General features: G+C 37.4%; 2 protein-coding genes across 5 annotated transcripts; both read left to right on the top strand.

Moving 5' to 3' along the window:
- Positions 1–110: 110 nt before the first annotated feature.
- On the top strand, positions 111–8,954 carry LOC307131054 (tripartite motif-containing protein 16-like). The gene is made up of 7 exons (XM_079824462.1): positions 111–224; positions 3,439–3,819; positions 5,119–5,214; positions 5,321–5,554; positions 5,681–5,834; positions 5,925–5,984; positions 6,131–8,954. The coding sequence occupies exons 2-7, from the start codon at positions 3,484–3,486 to the stop codon at positions 6,670–6,672; spliced, it is 1,422 nt and encodes a 473-aa protein (XP_079680588.1). The 5' UTR covers positions 111–224; positions 3,439–3,483; the 3' UTR covers positions 6,673–8,954.
- Positions 8,955–11,194: 2,240 nt separating this feature from the next.
- Positions 11,195–14,110, top strand: LOC307130870 (E3 ubiquitin/ISG15 ligase TRIM25-like). 4 transcript variants are annotated; one of them, XM_079824134.1, is made up of 7 exons: positions 11,195–11,291; positions 11,551–12,181; positions 12,353–12,448; positions 12,711–12,944; positions 13,099–13,174; positions 13,263–13,307; positions 13,437–14,110. In XM_079824134.1, exons 2-7 carry the CDS (start codon positions 11,624–11,626, stop codon positions 14,006–14,008), a joined length of 1,581 nt encoding a protein of 526 aa, XP_079680260.1. In that variant the 5' UTR covers positions 11,195–11,291; positions 11,551–11,623; the 3' UTR covers positions 14,009–14,110. The 4 variants fall into 4 exon arrangements, with proteins under 4 accessions (XP_079680260.1, XP_079680257.1, XP_079680259.1 ...); XM_079824131.1 differs by having other exon boundaries at positions 13,024–13,174; XM_079824133.1 differs by having other exon boundaries at positions 11,205–11,291; positions 11,556–12,181; positions 13,024–13,174.
- The last annotated feature ends 2,498 nt before the right edge of the window (positions 14,111–16,608 follow it).

Below are 16,608 nucleotides of genomic sequence, written 5' to 3'. Positions count from 1 at the left end.
GGTTGATGGAGATGTTGGGTGTTTGACTCTCACTGTACGCTGTGAAGAGTTGGACATTTCTGATTTATGGATCTCTTTTGCACATGATGATCACATGAACATCAGGAAATGAAGCAAAAATTCTTTTTAACTTGTTACACAAGTGATTCAGCATTTACAGGTTCATACTGCTGTTGTTTGAGTCAAATCTACACGAGAGGAAACAAGTTTAGTTGTCAAAGCAGGTAAGAAATTTGTTGAATATGAAACTAATGTTTTATTATTATTATTATTTGCCTGTTAAAAATCAGCTAAAGGACGCTTGTATGTAAACTGTAGTAAAGAGACGTGCTTCTCAGTTCCTTTTGGTAAACTAGTTAAACTTAGGGTTATGCTTTTATATAAATAAACTCACAAATAGTCAAGCATATATTTTTTTTTTACACTGAAAATTGGTGTAGAAACAATTTTAACTCAGAAACTGTTACTGAATTTCACAGATTATTACAAACGATCTGTAAGTAACATTGAATTTGTCACTATGAAATCAGAATGGACCATTATTTATTATAAACGATTTATCCGAACACTTTTTGTTTTAATTGACGTGCCTTCATAATCTTTAATGAAAATAAATATCTCTTGGAAAGAAATCTCATCTCTTTTCTGGTGACGTGTTCACTTGTGTGAGAGATGAGAGTCTCACAGTCTTGCCAGATTGGGGAGGGAAGAGGTAAATAAATATTAGTGAAGAGGAATTTGCAAAAGTTCCAGTGCGTATCTGTTTTTGCGCTCATCAAATGATTTAATTTCCATTGTGTTTTTCGGTGAGTAATGTAGCCAATCACAGACATGTTTGTTGATTTCTTGAATGCAATGGCCAATCACGGGTGTTTAAGTTAGATTCTACTCACCGCTCGAGTTTTTGTCTAGTGCTGAGTTCTGCGCGTGCGCTAATCCTCTCTAAGTGTGGATATTATGTAAATAAGAGATTCATTGTAGTCTGCTTCACTTTTTAATATAACTTAACTGTGAGAGATCGCGTTCATTGAATGAGTGACAGCTTTAAGTGGATTATAAAGGGAGCGCACTTTGCGTGCTATAAAATAAAAAAGGCCTATAATATATTCATATTTTGTTTTCCATTCTTGACAAGCGGCCACATACACACTTAAAGGGTTAGTTCACCCAAAAATTAAAATTCTGTCATTAATTACTCACCCTCATGTCGTTTGACACCCGTAAGACCTCCGTTCATATTCGGAACACAAATGAAGATATTTTAGTTGAAAGCTGATGGCTGAGAAAGGCTTCAGATAGGCCTCCATTGGCATTCAGAACATTTAGACTCCCAAGACCCATAAAAGGCACTTAAAACGTCGTTACAAAGTCCATCTCACCACAGTGACTCTACAATAATTTTACGATGCGACGACAATAGTTTTTGTGCGCAAAAAAAAATCAAAATAACACCTTTATCCAACTTGTTATTGCCTTCCATGTGTGCCTCCACGACGCATGCGTGAGAATATGACGCAGATCCGGCGTTCGGACAGATGACCCAGAAGCGATTTGTTTACAAGCAGAGGAAGATGCGCGTGTCTAAGCTGTTGAATTCTACATTGATCGTGCTTTAGGTCTCGGCGTAGTGCTCAAAATGGGGTTAAAGTGTGCATTTCATGGATTCCCGAACGCCGGATCTACGTCATATTCTCGCGCATGCGTCATGGAGGCACACACGGAAGACAAGAACAAGTTGGATAAAGGTGTTATTTTGATTTTTTTTTGCACACAAAAACTATTGTCGTCACATCGTAAAATTATTGTAGAGTCACTGTGGTGAGATGGACTTTGTAACAACGTTTTAAGTGCCTTTTATGGGTCTTGGGAGTGTAAATGTACTGAATGCCAATGGAGGCCTATCTGAAGCCTTTCTCAGCCATCAGCTTTCAACAAAAATATCTTCATTTGTGTTCCGAATATGAACAGAGGTCTTACGGGTGTCGAACGACATGAGGGTGAGTAATTAATGACAGAATTTTCATTTTTGGGTGAACTAACCCTTTAAATACATAGACCCATCTGCATATACATGTGGGATTCACTCTTGAAATTGTGATGACTGACTAGTGATAAATATTTTATGGACTTTTTTTTTCTCCAGAAAGACATTTAATCAGCTGAACAATTTGTAAAACAACATTCCATTGAATCCTCTCTACGTCTTTCCTTCACAGCCTCGTAAAAATTACATTTGGCCTCTCAATCAGCTTCCGAGCTTGTGAATCAGAGCACGAATTCGGGCACACTGGTAAGGTAAGCCTATTGGCCTAAAGAAGGACGCTGGCTTACTATGTGTAGTACATTGATGACTCTATTTCCAGCGATGTGACAACGTCCTAATTGTACAACATCACTGGTGTTCATGAACAACAGCAAAGCTGATATCTTGTAATGTTCTTTAAAGTACATTATGACAAATACTTTGCTTGTTACATTTACATGCAACCTTTCAGCCATAAATAAATTATAAATGTTAGTTAGACTATGTTCATTACCTGTCTAGCGATGTATGTTTATGCTGAAACATAATAAAATGATGGTTTGATTTTTTTTTTAAAACATACCATCGCACGTCATTATGTTGGGTCACATGATTTAAGTTTCGCGCTTCAGATCTTCTGTTAAAGCTACACTGTGTGATATTTTTCCCCATCTCGCGGTTAAAAGGTATATGACAATCCAGTGAATATTAGTTTCTGTTCCTCTCAATTCCGATTTCGTTTTAACTCCTACGGTGGCCGATTTAGTCCAAGATTAATATGGCTTCCAGTTCGACCTCGTCCACATTCGACACGGTGCCATCGAGTGTCAAAACGCGAAAGGCGAAGCTTGAATTTACGGGTATGTCCCTCTTTGGCTAATGTACTTTCAAGATGGAGGGGCAACATGGCGACCCGCATTCGAACCCCTCACCCGTATGTATTTTCAATGGCATATTAGAAACTTACGAGAATACTTTATTACTTGAAAGAAGTAAATATACATTAATGAGCACATATATTTTTGAAAGAACTAAGTGTTTTTAGCTAAGAATAAACTAAAAAAGTTACACAGTGTAGCTTTAAGGGAACATAAGCATCTGCACCCCGGTTTTCACAGTGCATTGTGGGACTTTTTAGGGAGCGAACGCTTCAGTGCACTGTAAGTATTCTACGATTGAGACAGACCTTAAAATGGCTGACTCCGTCATCAGTGCCCTGACTACTGAACTAGCTGATTGAGACACACCCTATGTCTATAGTTTAGCTCCAAGTCCCTGATGAAACTCACCCGACCTATAGGGAAGAAAAGATGATCGCAACCTTCATGCCGACATAAACAAATATGAAATTTTGAAGGTTAAAATATAGCATTTTTATCCTGTACAACATTTTCCAACTATTGTTTTCTTTACAGCTTAGAAAGAGACCTCTACTGGAGAAGAACACTCTGATAGCTGAGATGATGGAGACGCTGCAGAAGACGTCCCTACAAACGGCTGCTGTGGAGTGTGATGTTTGCACTACAGAGAAGAACAGAGCTGTAAAGTCCTGTCTGCAGTGCTTGGCCTCCTTCTGTCAAACTCACCTGCAGCTTCACTATGAATCTCCTGCGTTTATGAAGCACAAACTAGTGGAAGCTTCCAGACACATTCAGGAGAACATTTGCCTCAGTCATGGGAAACCTCTGGAGATTTACTGCCAGGATGATCATCAATGCATTTGTTGTTTGTGTGTGACTGACAATCATAAAAACCACAATATGGTGTCTGTGGATTCAGAATGGACTAGTAAAAAGGTAATCAGTGCTTTATTTCAGTTGATACTATAGTTAGTTATTTTTTAATTATCAGAGGTGGACAGTAACTAAGTACATTTACTTGAGTACTCTACTTAAGTACACTTTTTGAGTATCTGTACTTTCCTTGAGTAGTATTTTCTCTGGAAACTTATGACTTTTACTTCACTACATTTGAAAGACAAATATCATACTTTTTACTCCATTATATTTCTATCAAGGACCTCGAAGTAGAAAGTCGTAGCCGCTTTGAAAGTCAGTGGATGATTTGTTTTCTTCTTTAAAACGTGATTTGTTTTTGTTTTTTTGCAGACAGCCTATCAGTAATCCCTCTTGTAGGATCACATGAAGTTAAATGATTACCAAGTATTTTTTGATCACCAATCAATTGATGGCAAAATAGAAGGCGGCAGTTCTCAGACGCAGTGCATGCAAACACAGTCATACTTAAAAGTTAAAATTCAGAAGAGCAGACGTGGATAAGTCTGAAAGTGCACAAAGAAAGCTGCCTCTCAGACGCCAGACCACAAGAACTGAAGTTTAGTCTATTGAATCTACTAAAATCTTATTATAGTCAATTAAAACTAGACTAAAACTAAAACAATTCAGATGCCTAAAATGTTATAGTCAAAAGACTGACTAAAACTAAATGAACACTGGTATGAAGTATGATTGGTCAAATAATTTTTATAGATTTACCATCCAAGTTGCCATAGCCTTGTGGATACAGTGCTAACGCATAGCTAACGTTCCACAATGATGTTAGTTAGCATGCAAAAGCGTAGTTGGGCTAATAATGTTAACTGAAGTCCTTTCAGAAATATGTTTTTACATAATCCTGTCAAATAAACACAATGTAGAAACCTTTCTTTTCTAGTATGATTTTGACTTTGATAAGAGCTTTGTAACTTTTAAACAAGTAATTAAATGAGTTCAAGGTATGCTAGCATGTCAGATGGAGCATGACTGGCGTAAACCCCCATGATGGAACAGCGTGCATTCATACAACAATGCAACAATAATAAAATAATGCGTTTACTTTTACTTTTGATACTTAAGTACTTTTAAAAGCAAGCTCTTCTGTACTTTTACTTAAGTAAAAATCTATCTGTACAACTTTCCCTTGTAATGGAGTAATATTTAACCAATAGTATTTTTTCTTTTACTCAAGTAATGGAGTTGTGTACTTCCTCCACCTCTGTTAATTATTAACTTAAATGACTAAATTAAAAGACAAGATTGGCATGGTATATTTCAACTTTTATTATTTAATGATTTTTTGTATGTTAACATCCTCAGGAAGAGTTAAAGGAGATAAAGGTGGCGTGTCAGAAGCTGATCCAGGAGCGAGAGAGAGGTCAGCGGGAACTCAGTGAAGCTGTGAAGTCTTTTAAAGTGAGTATCAGAAGATGCCAGTGATGTTTACAGTGCTTCTAAAAGTCAATTTAATTGAAATTGTTCACATAAATACAGTATTTACACTGTTGTTCCTGTCCGACAGAGTTCAGCGCTAGAGACCATGGAGGACATTGAGAAGGTCTTCACTGAGCTCATCTGCTCTCTTGAGAAGAAACGCTCTGAGATTAAAGAGCAGATCAGAGCTCAGGAGAAGACTGAGATAGATCGAGCAGAGGAACTTCACAAACATCTGGATCAAGAGCTGACAGAACTCAGAAAAAGACAAGCAGAGATTGAGAAACTTCTGATTACTGAAGATCAGATCCAGTGTCTGAAGGTAATGATGTGAAAATGTTGAAAACTGTCTGTTAAATGAAACACTAATGTATCATGCTTGTTTTGTGTTTAGAAGATTAGCTGTGCTTCACAACTTGTGTTTGAACTATTATTTGTCTCATTTCAGAGCTTTCCGTATGTGCATGTTTTGCCCACATTTGAAGACGTTCCCAGCTTCACTCAACACGCTCATCTGTCTTTTAAAGACATTTCAATCTCAGAGTTTAAGGAGGTTTTGGAGGACGTCTGTCAACAGCAAACAGCCAGAATATCTCAAGAAGGTCTGAATCTTTTAATATGTTGTTGTATTGTCATTCATACTCTTAAACCAACAATTTAACCGTATGTTTGTTTTGTTTTTGTCTCTTCAGTGTCAAATGTCTATGTTACAAAGTCTCCAGAACCAAAGACCCAGAATGATTTTTTGCAGTGTAAGTTGAACTGTGGTTACTTTAAGGCAAACGCTCATTAATTGATACGTATCAGTGGATATGATCTTCCAATGTGGCCATTTTGGAACGACCATTACTTTGTTCAATATACAGTAAATATAAAAATTTTGTCCATTCTTCCTTAGATTTCTGTGAACTTCATCTGGATCCAAACACCACACACAAAACCCTCACACTGTCAGAAGAGAACAGAAAAGTATCATGTTCATATAAAGTTAAGCAATATCCTGATCGACCAGAGCGATTTGACGAGTTTCCCTACATCTTGTGTCGAGAGGGTTTGTCCGGTCGCTGTTACTGGGAGGTCGAGTGCAGTGGCAAAAATTGGGCTGTAGCAGTTTGTTACAGAGGAATTGGTCGTAAAGGAAGAAGTGATGACTCCAAACTTGGCTTGAACAAAAAATCCTGGAGATTGGGCTATTATCTACAGAGTTTCAGTTTCATGCATGCTAAAGCACAGGTCCGTGTCCCTGTTGCCTCTAGAATAGGAGTGTATCTGGATCACAGAGCAGGAACTCTGTCCTTCTACAGCGTCTCTGACACAATGACTCTCCTTCACAGAGTCCAGACCACTTTCACTGAACCCTTATACCCTGCTTTTTTTGCTGTGTTGGGTTCATCTGTCAGGATCATAGAGCAGAGGGAAGTTAAAAAAGACCAAATGTAAAAACAGAATTTATGACAAAGTTATACAGTACATTGCCCAAACTCATGATGACGACATTTATTGAATGGTTTTGCTCTCATTAATCTTAATGATCTGAAAGTCAACATTTGTATGATATATTTTAGGTTGAATTATCTAATTTTGATTATAGTGACCTGTAGTTTTATTTCACTTTGGATACTAATTTTTAATAAGGGATTTGTAATGTGGGAGAAGAGGTTGATTAAACTAAAATCTGTTGACTGGCCTCCAACAATAGCAAGCGCTCTATTTGAGCAACGTAAACACAAATTAATTATGAAATTAAAATAAATATCTGATCATCCTCCATAACATTACATCTCATATCGTCGGTAAACTCTTGCTTTACCAAGGCAACGACTGACGCTTTTTTATGACATTCCAAAGAGCAGCCGTTATCAGCCCCACAGTGGAAAATGAAACCGTAATCGTACGCAGCTGGCCCAGAGTGCAATGAGAACCGTTCGGCCCGACGGTGGAAAATCAGCTGTAGCGTCGGCCCACATCTGGTACACATGGTATCCACACATGCCAGATGTGGGCCGGATCCGGGCTGACACTATGTTGCTGTCTAGGGTAGGCATAAATAAAGATAATAAAGGCCTTCTGAAGCGAATCGATGGGCTTGTGTAAGAAAAATATCCATATTTAAAACTTTATAAAGTAAAATAACTAGCTTCTGGTGGACCACTTTCCGTTTTCAACTTACGAAGAAAGTGTAACGCCTCTCGCAGTTCAAAATGCTTATGCTACATCCGACGTCATCGTCGCGCCAGTTACGCTTTTTCCGTAAGTTGAATACGGAAGGCGGTCTGCCGAAAGCTAGATATTTTACTTTATAAAGTTTAAATATGGATTTTTTTCTTACACAAACCCATCGATTCACTTCAGAAGGCCTTTATTAACCCTCCAGAGCCGTGTGGAGTATGTTTATAATGGATGGATGCACTTTTTTGGCCTTCAAATTTTGGGCTGCCATTCACTGCCATTATAATGCTTGGAAGAGGCCAGGACATTTTTTAATATAACTGATTGTATTCGTCTGAAAAAGAATGTCATATACACCTAGGATGGCTTGAGGGTGAGTAAATCATGGGGTAATTTTCATTTTTTGGGCGAACTATCCCTTTAAGAACCTTCTGAACGAAGCGATTCACTAAAATGACTCGGACTTTCCAAATATGAGAGAGAGCACCTTTTAGATGAACCAATGAATCAGATTTACCAAAGCTACACATGAGAGGAGAACCGTTTAAGACGAATCAATTCAATAGAATAAATCGAACTTACCAGCGCTATATACGAGATAGAGCCGACAGTGTGGTTTACCTCGCTCTCTCTTCAGTAGGCCTATACAAATCTGACGTTAACGATACACTGAACCTTTATAGCTCGATCTAATCTCATTGCCATCACCTAATTTTGTCGAAATTGTTTACACACAGATGACTATTGTTGTTGTTCCCGTAGAATAAATAATCACTGTAAAAATTAAACAAACTGGCACAGTATTATCAGCACGAATCATCAACGGTGATGTCACGACTATGGAAAATGCAGATTGAGCCAGCGCGAAATAATAACGTTGTATGTATTTTTAATAATAGGCTACACTTTACAATACACAACATATATGATTATTTTGCAGTTTCTGTTTTTTTTTTTAGACCCTTAGTAGTATATTCTGGCACCCTTGATTGGGTGGGCCAGCCATCAATCTGGGTGGGCCAGTGTCACCATGGCCCTTATGTGGCCTCGCCATTGCCCTCCACCTTCCCCAGCTCCACCTGTATAGATTTGCTACGGGTAATTCATGTATGCTATTGTACAGCAGCAGCATGTCTTACTTGCTCACTTTGCTTTGTATCTTTGTTTTTGTTATTTGTAAGGTATTGCTCTCCTCTGTTTAGTGTGCCTATAGGTTTTGTAGAGGCATTATCTCCTCGTGGACTGGTGATGCTTGATGTGTGGCACTTCGGCACCAGGTGTGTGTGTATAAGGTTTGCACTGTAATCACATTTAAAGGTTTTAAAGAGCGTTTTGCTCATTTTTTGAGGTGCATGCTGTGGGTTTTTTTGTTTGTTTTCTTCTCTTTCTCTGTCCTTTACAGGTGACTGGTTGAAGCAGGCCTGACCCTTATTGCATACTGAGGAGAGCTATTCTCTCCTTTTATGAGTTTTATTGACATACAGATGAGTGTTTTACTTAATGTGTTAGAAGATCTGTGTTATGATAATAAACTTTGTATTGATATTGTTCCAAATCTTGAGTTTATTTATTCTTTTAACCCTTGTGCTGAGCTGAAAATCATTTTCCTAAATAGGTGTTCTGATTCAAAAATTACCGCCTACAAAAATTGCTTGTAAATGTCACATTATGCTATATTATGCTATGGATTCAATCTTTGTCAACTTGTTTTCTTTAAATTAGCACAAGCTAATTGTGCGCATTGCGGGGTTGCATCCATGTCTCCCGGACCTGCCAGCATTGGGGACAGTGAGGTAATGATTGTGTGAATTAAACGACTGTGAAATATTAAAACATCTCAATACAGCCATCCTAACCAAGGAAATAGCCACCCATTAAAGGGATAGTTCACCCAAAAATGAAAATTCTGTCATCATTACTCATCCTGAAGTTGTTCCAAACCTGTATGAATGTCTTTCTTCTGCTGAACACAAAAGAAGATGAAGAATATGGGTAACCAAACAGTTGATGGGCAGTGTTGGGGGAAACGCATTACAAGTAACTTGAGTTACGTAATAATATTACTTTTTCAAGTAACTAGTAAAATAACGCATTACTTTTCAAATTTACAACAAAATATCCAAGTTACTTTTTCAAAAAAGTGCAGAGGTGTGTGTGTGTGTGTGTGTGTGTGTGTGTGTGTGTGTGTGTGTGTGTGTGTGTGTGTGTGTGTGTGTGTGTGTGTGTGTGTGTGTGTGTGTGTGTGTGTGTGTGTGTGTGTGTGTGTGTAAACATGATGGTTATTGTAGTTCTAGACTAAATGTGAGCATTTATTTATCTCACTTGCACAATAAAGATTCAGTTCTCCTCAAAATGATTAAAATCAGTCAAATACAAAATCAGAGTACTATGCAAACCTCCAATAATTAAATATTGTTAAATAAAACAAATATTTGTATGCATTTAATCAACCTTTATTTACCAATGTACTTGCTGCTGACCTTTGATTCCGTTAAACCATGAGCAAAAAGATTTTTTGTTTTTATTAGTAAAACTTTTCTCATCCTATTCTTCCATTATCCAGAGCTGCGCCCTCTACTGTTCATGCGTAAATTTGCATTTTTATCTCAGCCTGAGGCTTATTATTTAAATTTTGGTATGAAAAGGTCTTAACATTTGCACAAAAAATTGAAATTTGTTGTTATAAAAAAAAAACTAAAAGCAAGCCCAGCCCAGGTGAGGAAAAGTAACGCAAAAGTAATGTACCGTATTACTTTTCTTAAAAAGTAACTAAGTAACTCATTTAGTTACTTTTTAAGGGAGTAACGCGATATTGTAATGTATTACTTTTCAAAGTAACTTTCCCCAACAGTGTTGATGGGCCCCATTGACTTGTAGGAAAAAGAAAATACTATGGATGTCAATGTCAACTGTGTGGTAGGCTATACACTCTTCAAAACATCTTCTTCATGTGTGTGCATTTCATCACCTTGGCTTCTGAAAGTGCTCATCTTTAGCAAGGTTATTACTGCAGCTCATAATAATTGATGCAGTTCGTCATCAAGCCACAAGATGTCAGAATTAGTTTAGGAAAATACTTGGCTGCAGACTGTACTAAATGTTTCATCTCAATGTGCATTTAATGTCATTGTTGTTGACCAAAAATTTGGATGACTGGGTTGACTTCAGGATGATGAATGGTTTTGCTTGATTTTTACTGTTTCATAACTACATCTTACAGCGTTGGCAAAAAAGCTGAGAAACAGCTGTGAAACTTTTTAAAAATAGCTAAATAATCCTCAGTATATCAAAGATTCTTTAAAAGATTCATCTGTTTTTTACATTTCAGCCTTGTGAATTAGTGTTAATAAAATGGTAGTGATCATTTGATTATTTTGCAAGTAGAAATGTCTGTTTTAAGAAATATTTTGTCTCAAAAAGACAGTGACATTGCCTGTGATTGTTTTTTTCCACAGCAGCTGAATGTAGCCTTATATGCTCTTGTGATCAAGAAGTATCACCTTCACGTTTGATGGCAATAACATTGTCCAGACAACATCAAAATAATTAATGATTTAATCATTTTACACACAAATGGCTGGACGTGTGTTGGACGCATTTCTATCTGTTATTAGACAGATCGTTCGATTGGTCTGCGTTTTTGTTTACATTTTACTTCCGGACGCGGTCGCCGATTCGATATGATTCTGAGCAAATACAGAGGGTCGAGCAAATAAACTGCACAGTCACTGCCTCAAATTATAATGTCCCACACTCTCTTGGGTCTTTACTTGCTCTGTCTCGGGACACATGCGCACATCTGCACACTGAAAACCAGGAAGTGTGTGGATCCAAGAAAAACGGAACCGTTAGTCGGGTTAATATTTGACTTTAGCTTTCTGTCAAAGCAGGTGAGTAGGCTAAATAACTTAATAGTAAGCTAATGTTTTTTTCCCCACTGTGTCTTTTTGCTTGCTTTGAAACGAAGAGAAACTGTGACTGTATTGATAAGTTTGTGTTAATCTTGATGTCGTAGCTTATGTTTTGTTTTGGTGCATCATTCTTTTATATGAATACACAAAACTGCAAGTAGATTTTTAGATGTTCTCTTTCACTTATGATTTATATGTGGATTTATGTACTCTTTCCTTGGCGTTTTACTTCTGGCAGAACAGTTTCTATTTGTGGTACCCTACAGACTGCAAAAGAAAAAAAAAAAGCAGAAGAGGAAGAGGAAAAGGAAATGTCTGAATCTGCAGCGAGTCAGTGTGTGGATCAGTTCAGCTGTCCCGTCTGTTTGGATCGGCTGAAGGAGCCGGTGACGATTCCCTGTGGACACAGTTACTGTATGAGCTGTATTACTGACTGCTGGGGCCAGAAGGAGCAGGGGCCGCCGTACCGCTGTCCCCAATGCAGAGAGAGCTTCAGTCAGAGACCTCTACTGAAGAAGAACACTCTGATAGCTGAGATGATGGAGACGCTTCAGAAGACGTCCCTACAAACGGCTGCTGTGGAGTGTGATGTTTGCACTACAGAGAAGAACAGAGCTGTAAAGTCCTGTCTGCAGTGCTTGGCCTCCTTCTGTCAAGCTCACCTGCAGCTTCACTATGAATCTCCTGCGTTTATGAAGCACAAACTAGTGGAAGCTTCCAGACACATTCAGGAGAACTTTTGCCTCAGTCATGGGAAACTTCTGGAGATTTACTGCCAGGATGATCATCAATGCATTTGTTGTTTGTGTACTGACAATCATAAAGGACACAGTGTGGTGTCTGTGGATTCAGAATGGACTAGTAAAAAGGTATAAACTGTGCATAAACTATTTTAATATTATTCATATTATATTACATATACAGTATTTTTAGGCTGTAATTTAATTTCACCTTATTACACCCCTTCACAGGACTGGAAAGGTGTGTCCATTTTTGCATATTGTTTTGTTATATTTTTTTTTGTATGTTAACATCCTCAGGAAGAGATAAAGGAGATAAATGTGGCGTGTCAGAAGCTGATCCAGGAGCGAGAGAGAGGTCAGCGGGAACTCAGTGAAGCTGTGAAGCTTCTTAAAGTATGTTTTTTAAAGTATGTTCTCGTTTTAAAGTTTGTTTGACACTCAAAAAAGTTGATTTCAATAAGAGTAGATGATGAGCAAAGGGTTTTGAGCTCCAAAAAAAAAAGAAAAAAAAAGAGTGCTATAAGAATCATGACATACGCAGTTCTTATTGAGACTTCTGTCAATTTTGGAGCTTGATAGCCTCTAGTTTACTTTCTACCTGCATTATTTTGAGTCAACAATGATCTGCATGATCAGATCTTTGTGTCTCTGGCAGAGTTCAGCGCTAGAGACCATGGAGGACATTGAGAAGGTCTTCACTGAGCTCATCTGCTCTCTTGAGAAGAAACACTCTGAGATTAAAGAGCAGATCAGAGCTCAGGAGAAGACTGAGATAGATCGAGCAGAGGAACTTCACAAACATCTGGATCAAGAGCTGACAGAACTCAGAAAAAGACAAGCAGAGATTGACAAACTTCTGATCACTGAAGATCAGGTCAATTTTCTGAAGGTAATGAAAGCCCTTTTCAATACTCACTGTTTTTAATTGTCTCTTTTACATAAGCAGTGCTGCATTTGTCTAATTTCAGAGCTGTCAGTCTGTGTGTGTTTTACCCACATTTGAAGACGTTCCCATCACTCAACACACTCATCTGTATTTTAAGGACATTTCAATCTCAACATTCAGAGAGGTTTTGGAGGACGTCTGTCAACAGCAAACGGCTAAAATATCACAAGAAGGTCTGAATATTTTGATATATTGTATTGCCGTTCATACTCTGTAAAATTAAACCAACAAATTAACCATACGCTTGTTTTGTCTCTTCAGTGTCAAATGTCCATGTTGCAAAGACCCAAAATGATTTTTTGCAGTGTAAGTTGAACTGTGGTTTCTTCAAGGCAAATCATTCATTGATAAGTATCAGTGGATTTGATCTGTTACAGTGTGACCATTTTGGAAACAAAGTTTATTATTTGTTTTTTGTTCATTCCTCCTCCTCAGATTTCTGTGAAGTTCACTTGGATCCAAACACTGCAAACAATAAACTCAAACTGTCTGAGGACAGCAGGAAAATATCATTTACATATAAAGACCAACAGTATCCTGATCACCCAGAGCGATTTGATAGATATGTGAATGTCCTTTGTCAAGAGGGTTTGTTTGATCGCTGTTACTGGGAGGTCGAGTGCAGTGGGGACAATTGGGCTGTAGCAGTTTGTTACAAAGGAATTGGACGTAAGGGAAGAAATTATGACTGTAGACTGGGCTCCAACAAAAAATCCTGGAGATTGTCCCGCTCTCAACAGAATGTCTATTTCACACATGATAAAGCCCAAGTCTCAATCCCTGCTGTCTGCTCCTCTAGAATCGGAGTGTATCTGGATCACAGAGCAGGAACTCTGTCCTTCTACAGCGTCTCTGACACAATGACTCTCCTTCACAGAGTCCAGACCACTTTCACTGAACCCTTATACCCTGCCTTTTATACTGGACAAGTTTCATCTGTCAGGATCATAGAAAAGCAGAGTTTAAAGTATAATATATCAGAAAATAATACATTAAAAACTACATGAATGTATTTGAGTTAAATTTACATATCAAACATTGATTTAAATGTAGTATTAGTTCTGAATTCTTAAAATTGCTACAACAGAAAGAATTGTTGTGTGTGTGTGTGTGTGTGTGTATATATATATATATATATATATATATATATATATATATATATATATATATATATATATATATATATATATATATATATATATATATATATATATATATATATATATATATATATATATATATATATATATAACAGTTCTTTTTGGTTCTCAAATCTGATTGGCTGAGAGCATTTTCCAGCACTGGAATGGTTTCATCGTTTGTATAACTCCACTTGAGGCAACTGTCATGGCGGTCCAGCAAATCCACCATATATTTATTTTTTTTACAAATACTACTGTTGATGTTTTACAGAATGTAGTTTTAAGAGTAAGAATTTATTTATTTAGATCTCAAATAATTGACTCTTATATAAACATAGTGCATATTTTACAGTTTGTTTAGATGCTTTCACAGATGCGAGCTCCAGGCCGTTCAACACCGATAACAGCTTCATCTTGACCAGTAGATACTAGATAGTGGTTAAACATCAGATATAATTCATTTAGGGTATATCAAACGGGCAATCTTTGGTCTTATTAATCTATCACTTGTTACAGAGCAAATAGATTTGCATTAAGGGGAATATATATTACAATATATGTAGGCTATATTTAATTTAAATCCTATACTAGAGCACAACTTTTGTACATTTGACGGAATTGCTTGCTTGTGTTTATTTCCTAGTGTCTTGTTGTTAATTTAAATATTGTTCAATAAATATTATTTTAATTTATATAAATAATATGCCATATTTTGTATTGAGAAAGTGTCCTTTATTGATTGTGATTCAGTGAAAGTTATTACACCATTAGATGGCGGCAAAGACTTTATTAGTGAGTGACAAATTGAAAGGGACTGGTTGTAAACAAGGATGTTTGTTTTTTAACGTTGTCATAGAAAATCGTTTAAAAGGACAAAGGTAACGCTTTCCTCAGTGGATATTCACACTGATATTTTATAATGGATATAATCGACCTGAAGAATTAATGCCACATGAGATGCGGATAAAGTGAATCCGAAAAGTCCTCATCTTCAGCTAAGTTACTTACTGTATAGTGCAGTTCATCAACATCAGTTATTTTAAGTTTTTGCAATTCATTTCTGCCAGAACATTATCTGTTAAAGGGTTAGTTCATCCAAAAATGAAAATTCTGTCATCATTTACTCACCCTCAAGTTGTCCCAGACCTGTATGAGTATGACTACCATAGCATTTTTCTAGTCAATGGTTGCTCTATCTGCTTTGTTACAAACATTCTTCAAAATATCTTCTTTTGTGTTCAGCAGAACAAAGATACTCATACAGGTCTGGGACAACTTGAGGGTGAGTAAATGATGACAGAATTTTCATTTTTGGGTGAACTATCCCTTTAAGGTTTCCTTTAACCCTACAATACAACTAGCCTGGCTCCGCCCTCCAATGTACTTCTGCTCAATTTTAATTTTCCTTCAGTACTCCGTCTGGGACTGCAGTATATTCTTAGGTTTTCTCAGAACAAATTTTTACCGGACAGAGGGAGTGGCTGAGAACGATGACATTGATGTTGTGCGCTAGTTTGAGTTGTAGTTCAGTAATGGCAATGCTGCCGAATATCCAGAAGTTAAAGCCGGAGCAAGAACAATCTTTGCTGAGTTTTGTTGGTGGCCATGAGGTTGTGTCCTGGGAAAAGTTTGATTTTCCAGCTCGCTCCGTTAGTGGTGATGGAGTTGGCTGAAGCCCCGGTAATTGTTTTGCGTGCGGTCGGAAGGTATTGTCATCATTTACAGGGGATAGTCAGTAATTTTATTACCTACTGTTTTAGACAAACACCAAGGTTGTGTGGTAATTTAATTGCTGTCCGAATCCACATCTCTCAAGTTTTCAAGAATATATCACTTAAAAATTCACTGTTTATATCCTTTTTGACCACTACAGAGCACCGTGCGGTTGCGCTTCGCTGTAATTTGGATGCCTTTCTAGACTTGTATTTCTTTAAATGCTGGCAAGTATTTTCAAGAGCAATATATTTCATCACGCTCAAAAAATAAAAGGAAGAAAAGCACGTAAACACTTGAATTGGGCCGTTATTTACGGCAGCATTTATTCTTATCATACCAAGCATATGATATTTTATTTACAGTATGTTACAGACCACGTGAGCAGCGCGTTCCCGAACACAAAACTCTCCCCTCCACCATGAATAAATCACAATCTGAATGCACAAGGTTTTATCACTGAGGCGGCTGCACATTTATTTTTACGTACTTCCATGTGAGAAATAAAGGCGAACCGCGCATGACATACGTCACGACCAAACATTAGCGATTGGTTATGGCAGATCCAATAGTTTTAAACTTCAACAGAGTACCCGCCTTCAAGGAAGAAAACGCTTGTCAATGGAGGGTGGCCAGACTCTGTGTAAATGAAATGTACGAGAGTCTGGTAGGACCAGGCATGAGGCCATGTGTAATTCAAAATATGATAGTTTGGTTGGCGAAGCCGACGAATTGAGGAGAACGTTTTTCTC

This window comes from Gobio gobio (genome assembly GCF_949357685.1).
Source record: "Gobio gobio genome assembly, chromosome: 8".
Lineage (NCBI taxonomy): Eukaryota > Metazoa > Chordata > Actinopteri > Cypriniformes > Gobionidae > Gobio > Gobio gobio.
This window is presented reverse-complemented; position numbering and strand designations above follow the sequence as displayed.

Excerpts from the sequence above, each read along its gene's own strand:
- LOC307130870 (XM_079824131.1), top strand. The coding sequence starts at position 11,624 with ATGTCTGAATCTGCAGCGAGTCAGTGTGTGGATCAGTTCAGCTGTCCC. Across the intron at positions 12,182-12,352 it reads CAGAATGGACTAGTAAAAAG|GAAGAGATAAAGGAGATAAA; the intron begins GTATAAACTGTG and ends TAACATCCTCAG. Across the intron at positions 13,175-13,262 it reads GGCTAAAATATCACAAGAAG|TGTCAAATGTCCATGTTGCA; the intron begins GTCTGAATATTT and ends TTGTCTCTTCAG.
- LOC307131054 (XM_079824462.1), top strand. The coding sequence starts at position 3,484 with ATGATGGAGACGCTGCAGAAGACGTCCCTACAAACGGCTGCTGTGGAG. Across the intron at positions 3,820-5,118 it reads CAGAATGGACTAGTAAAAAG|GAAGAGTTAAAGGAGATAAA; the intron begins GTAATCAGTGCT and ends TAACATCCTCAG. Across the intron at positions 5,985-6,130 it reads CCAGAATGATTTTTTGCAGT|ATTTCTGTGAACTTCATCTG; the intron begins GTAAGTTGAACT and ends ATTCTTCCTTAG.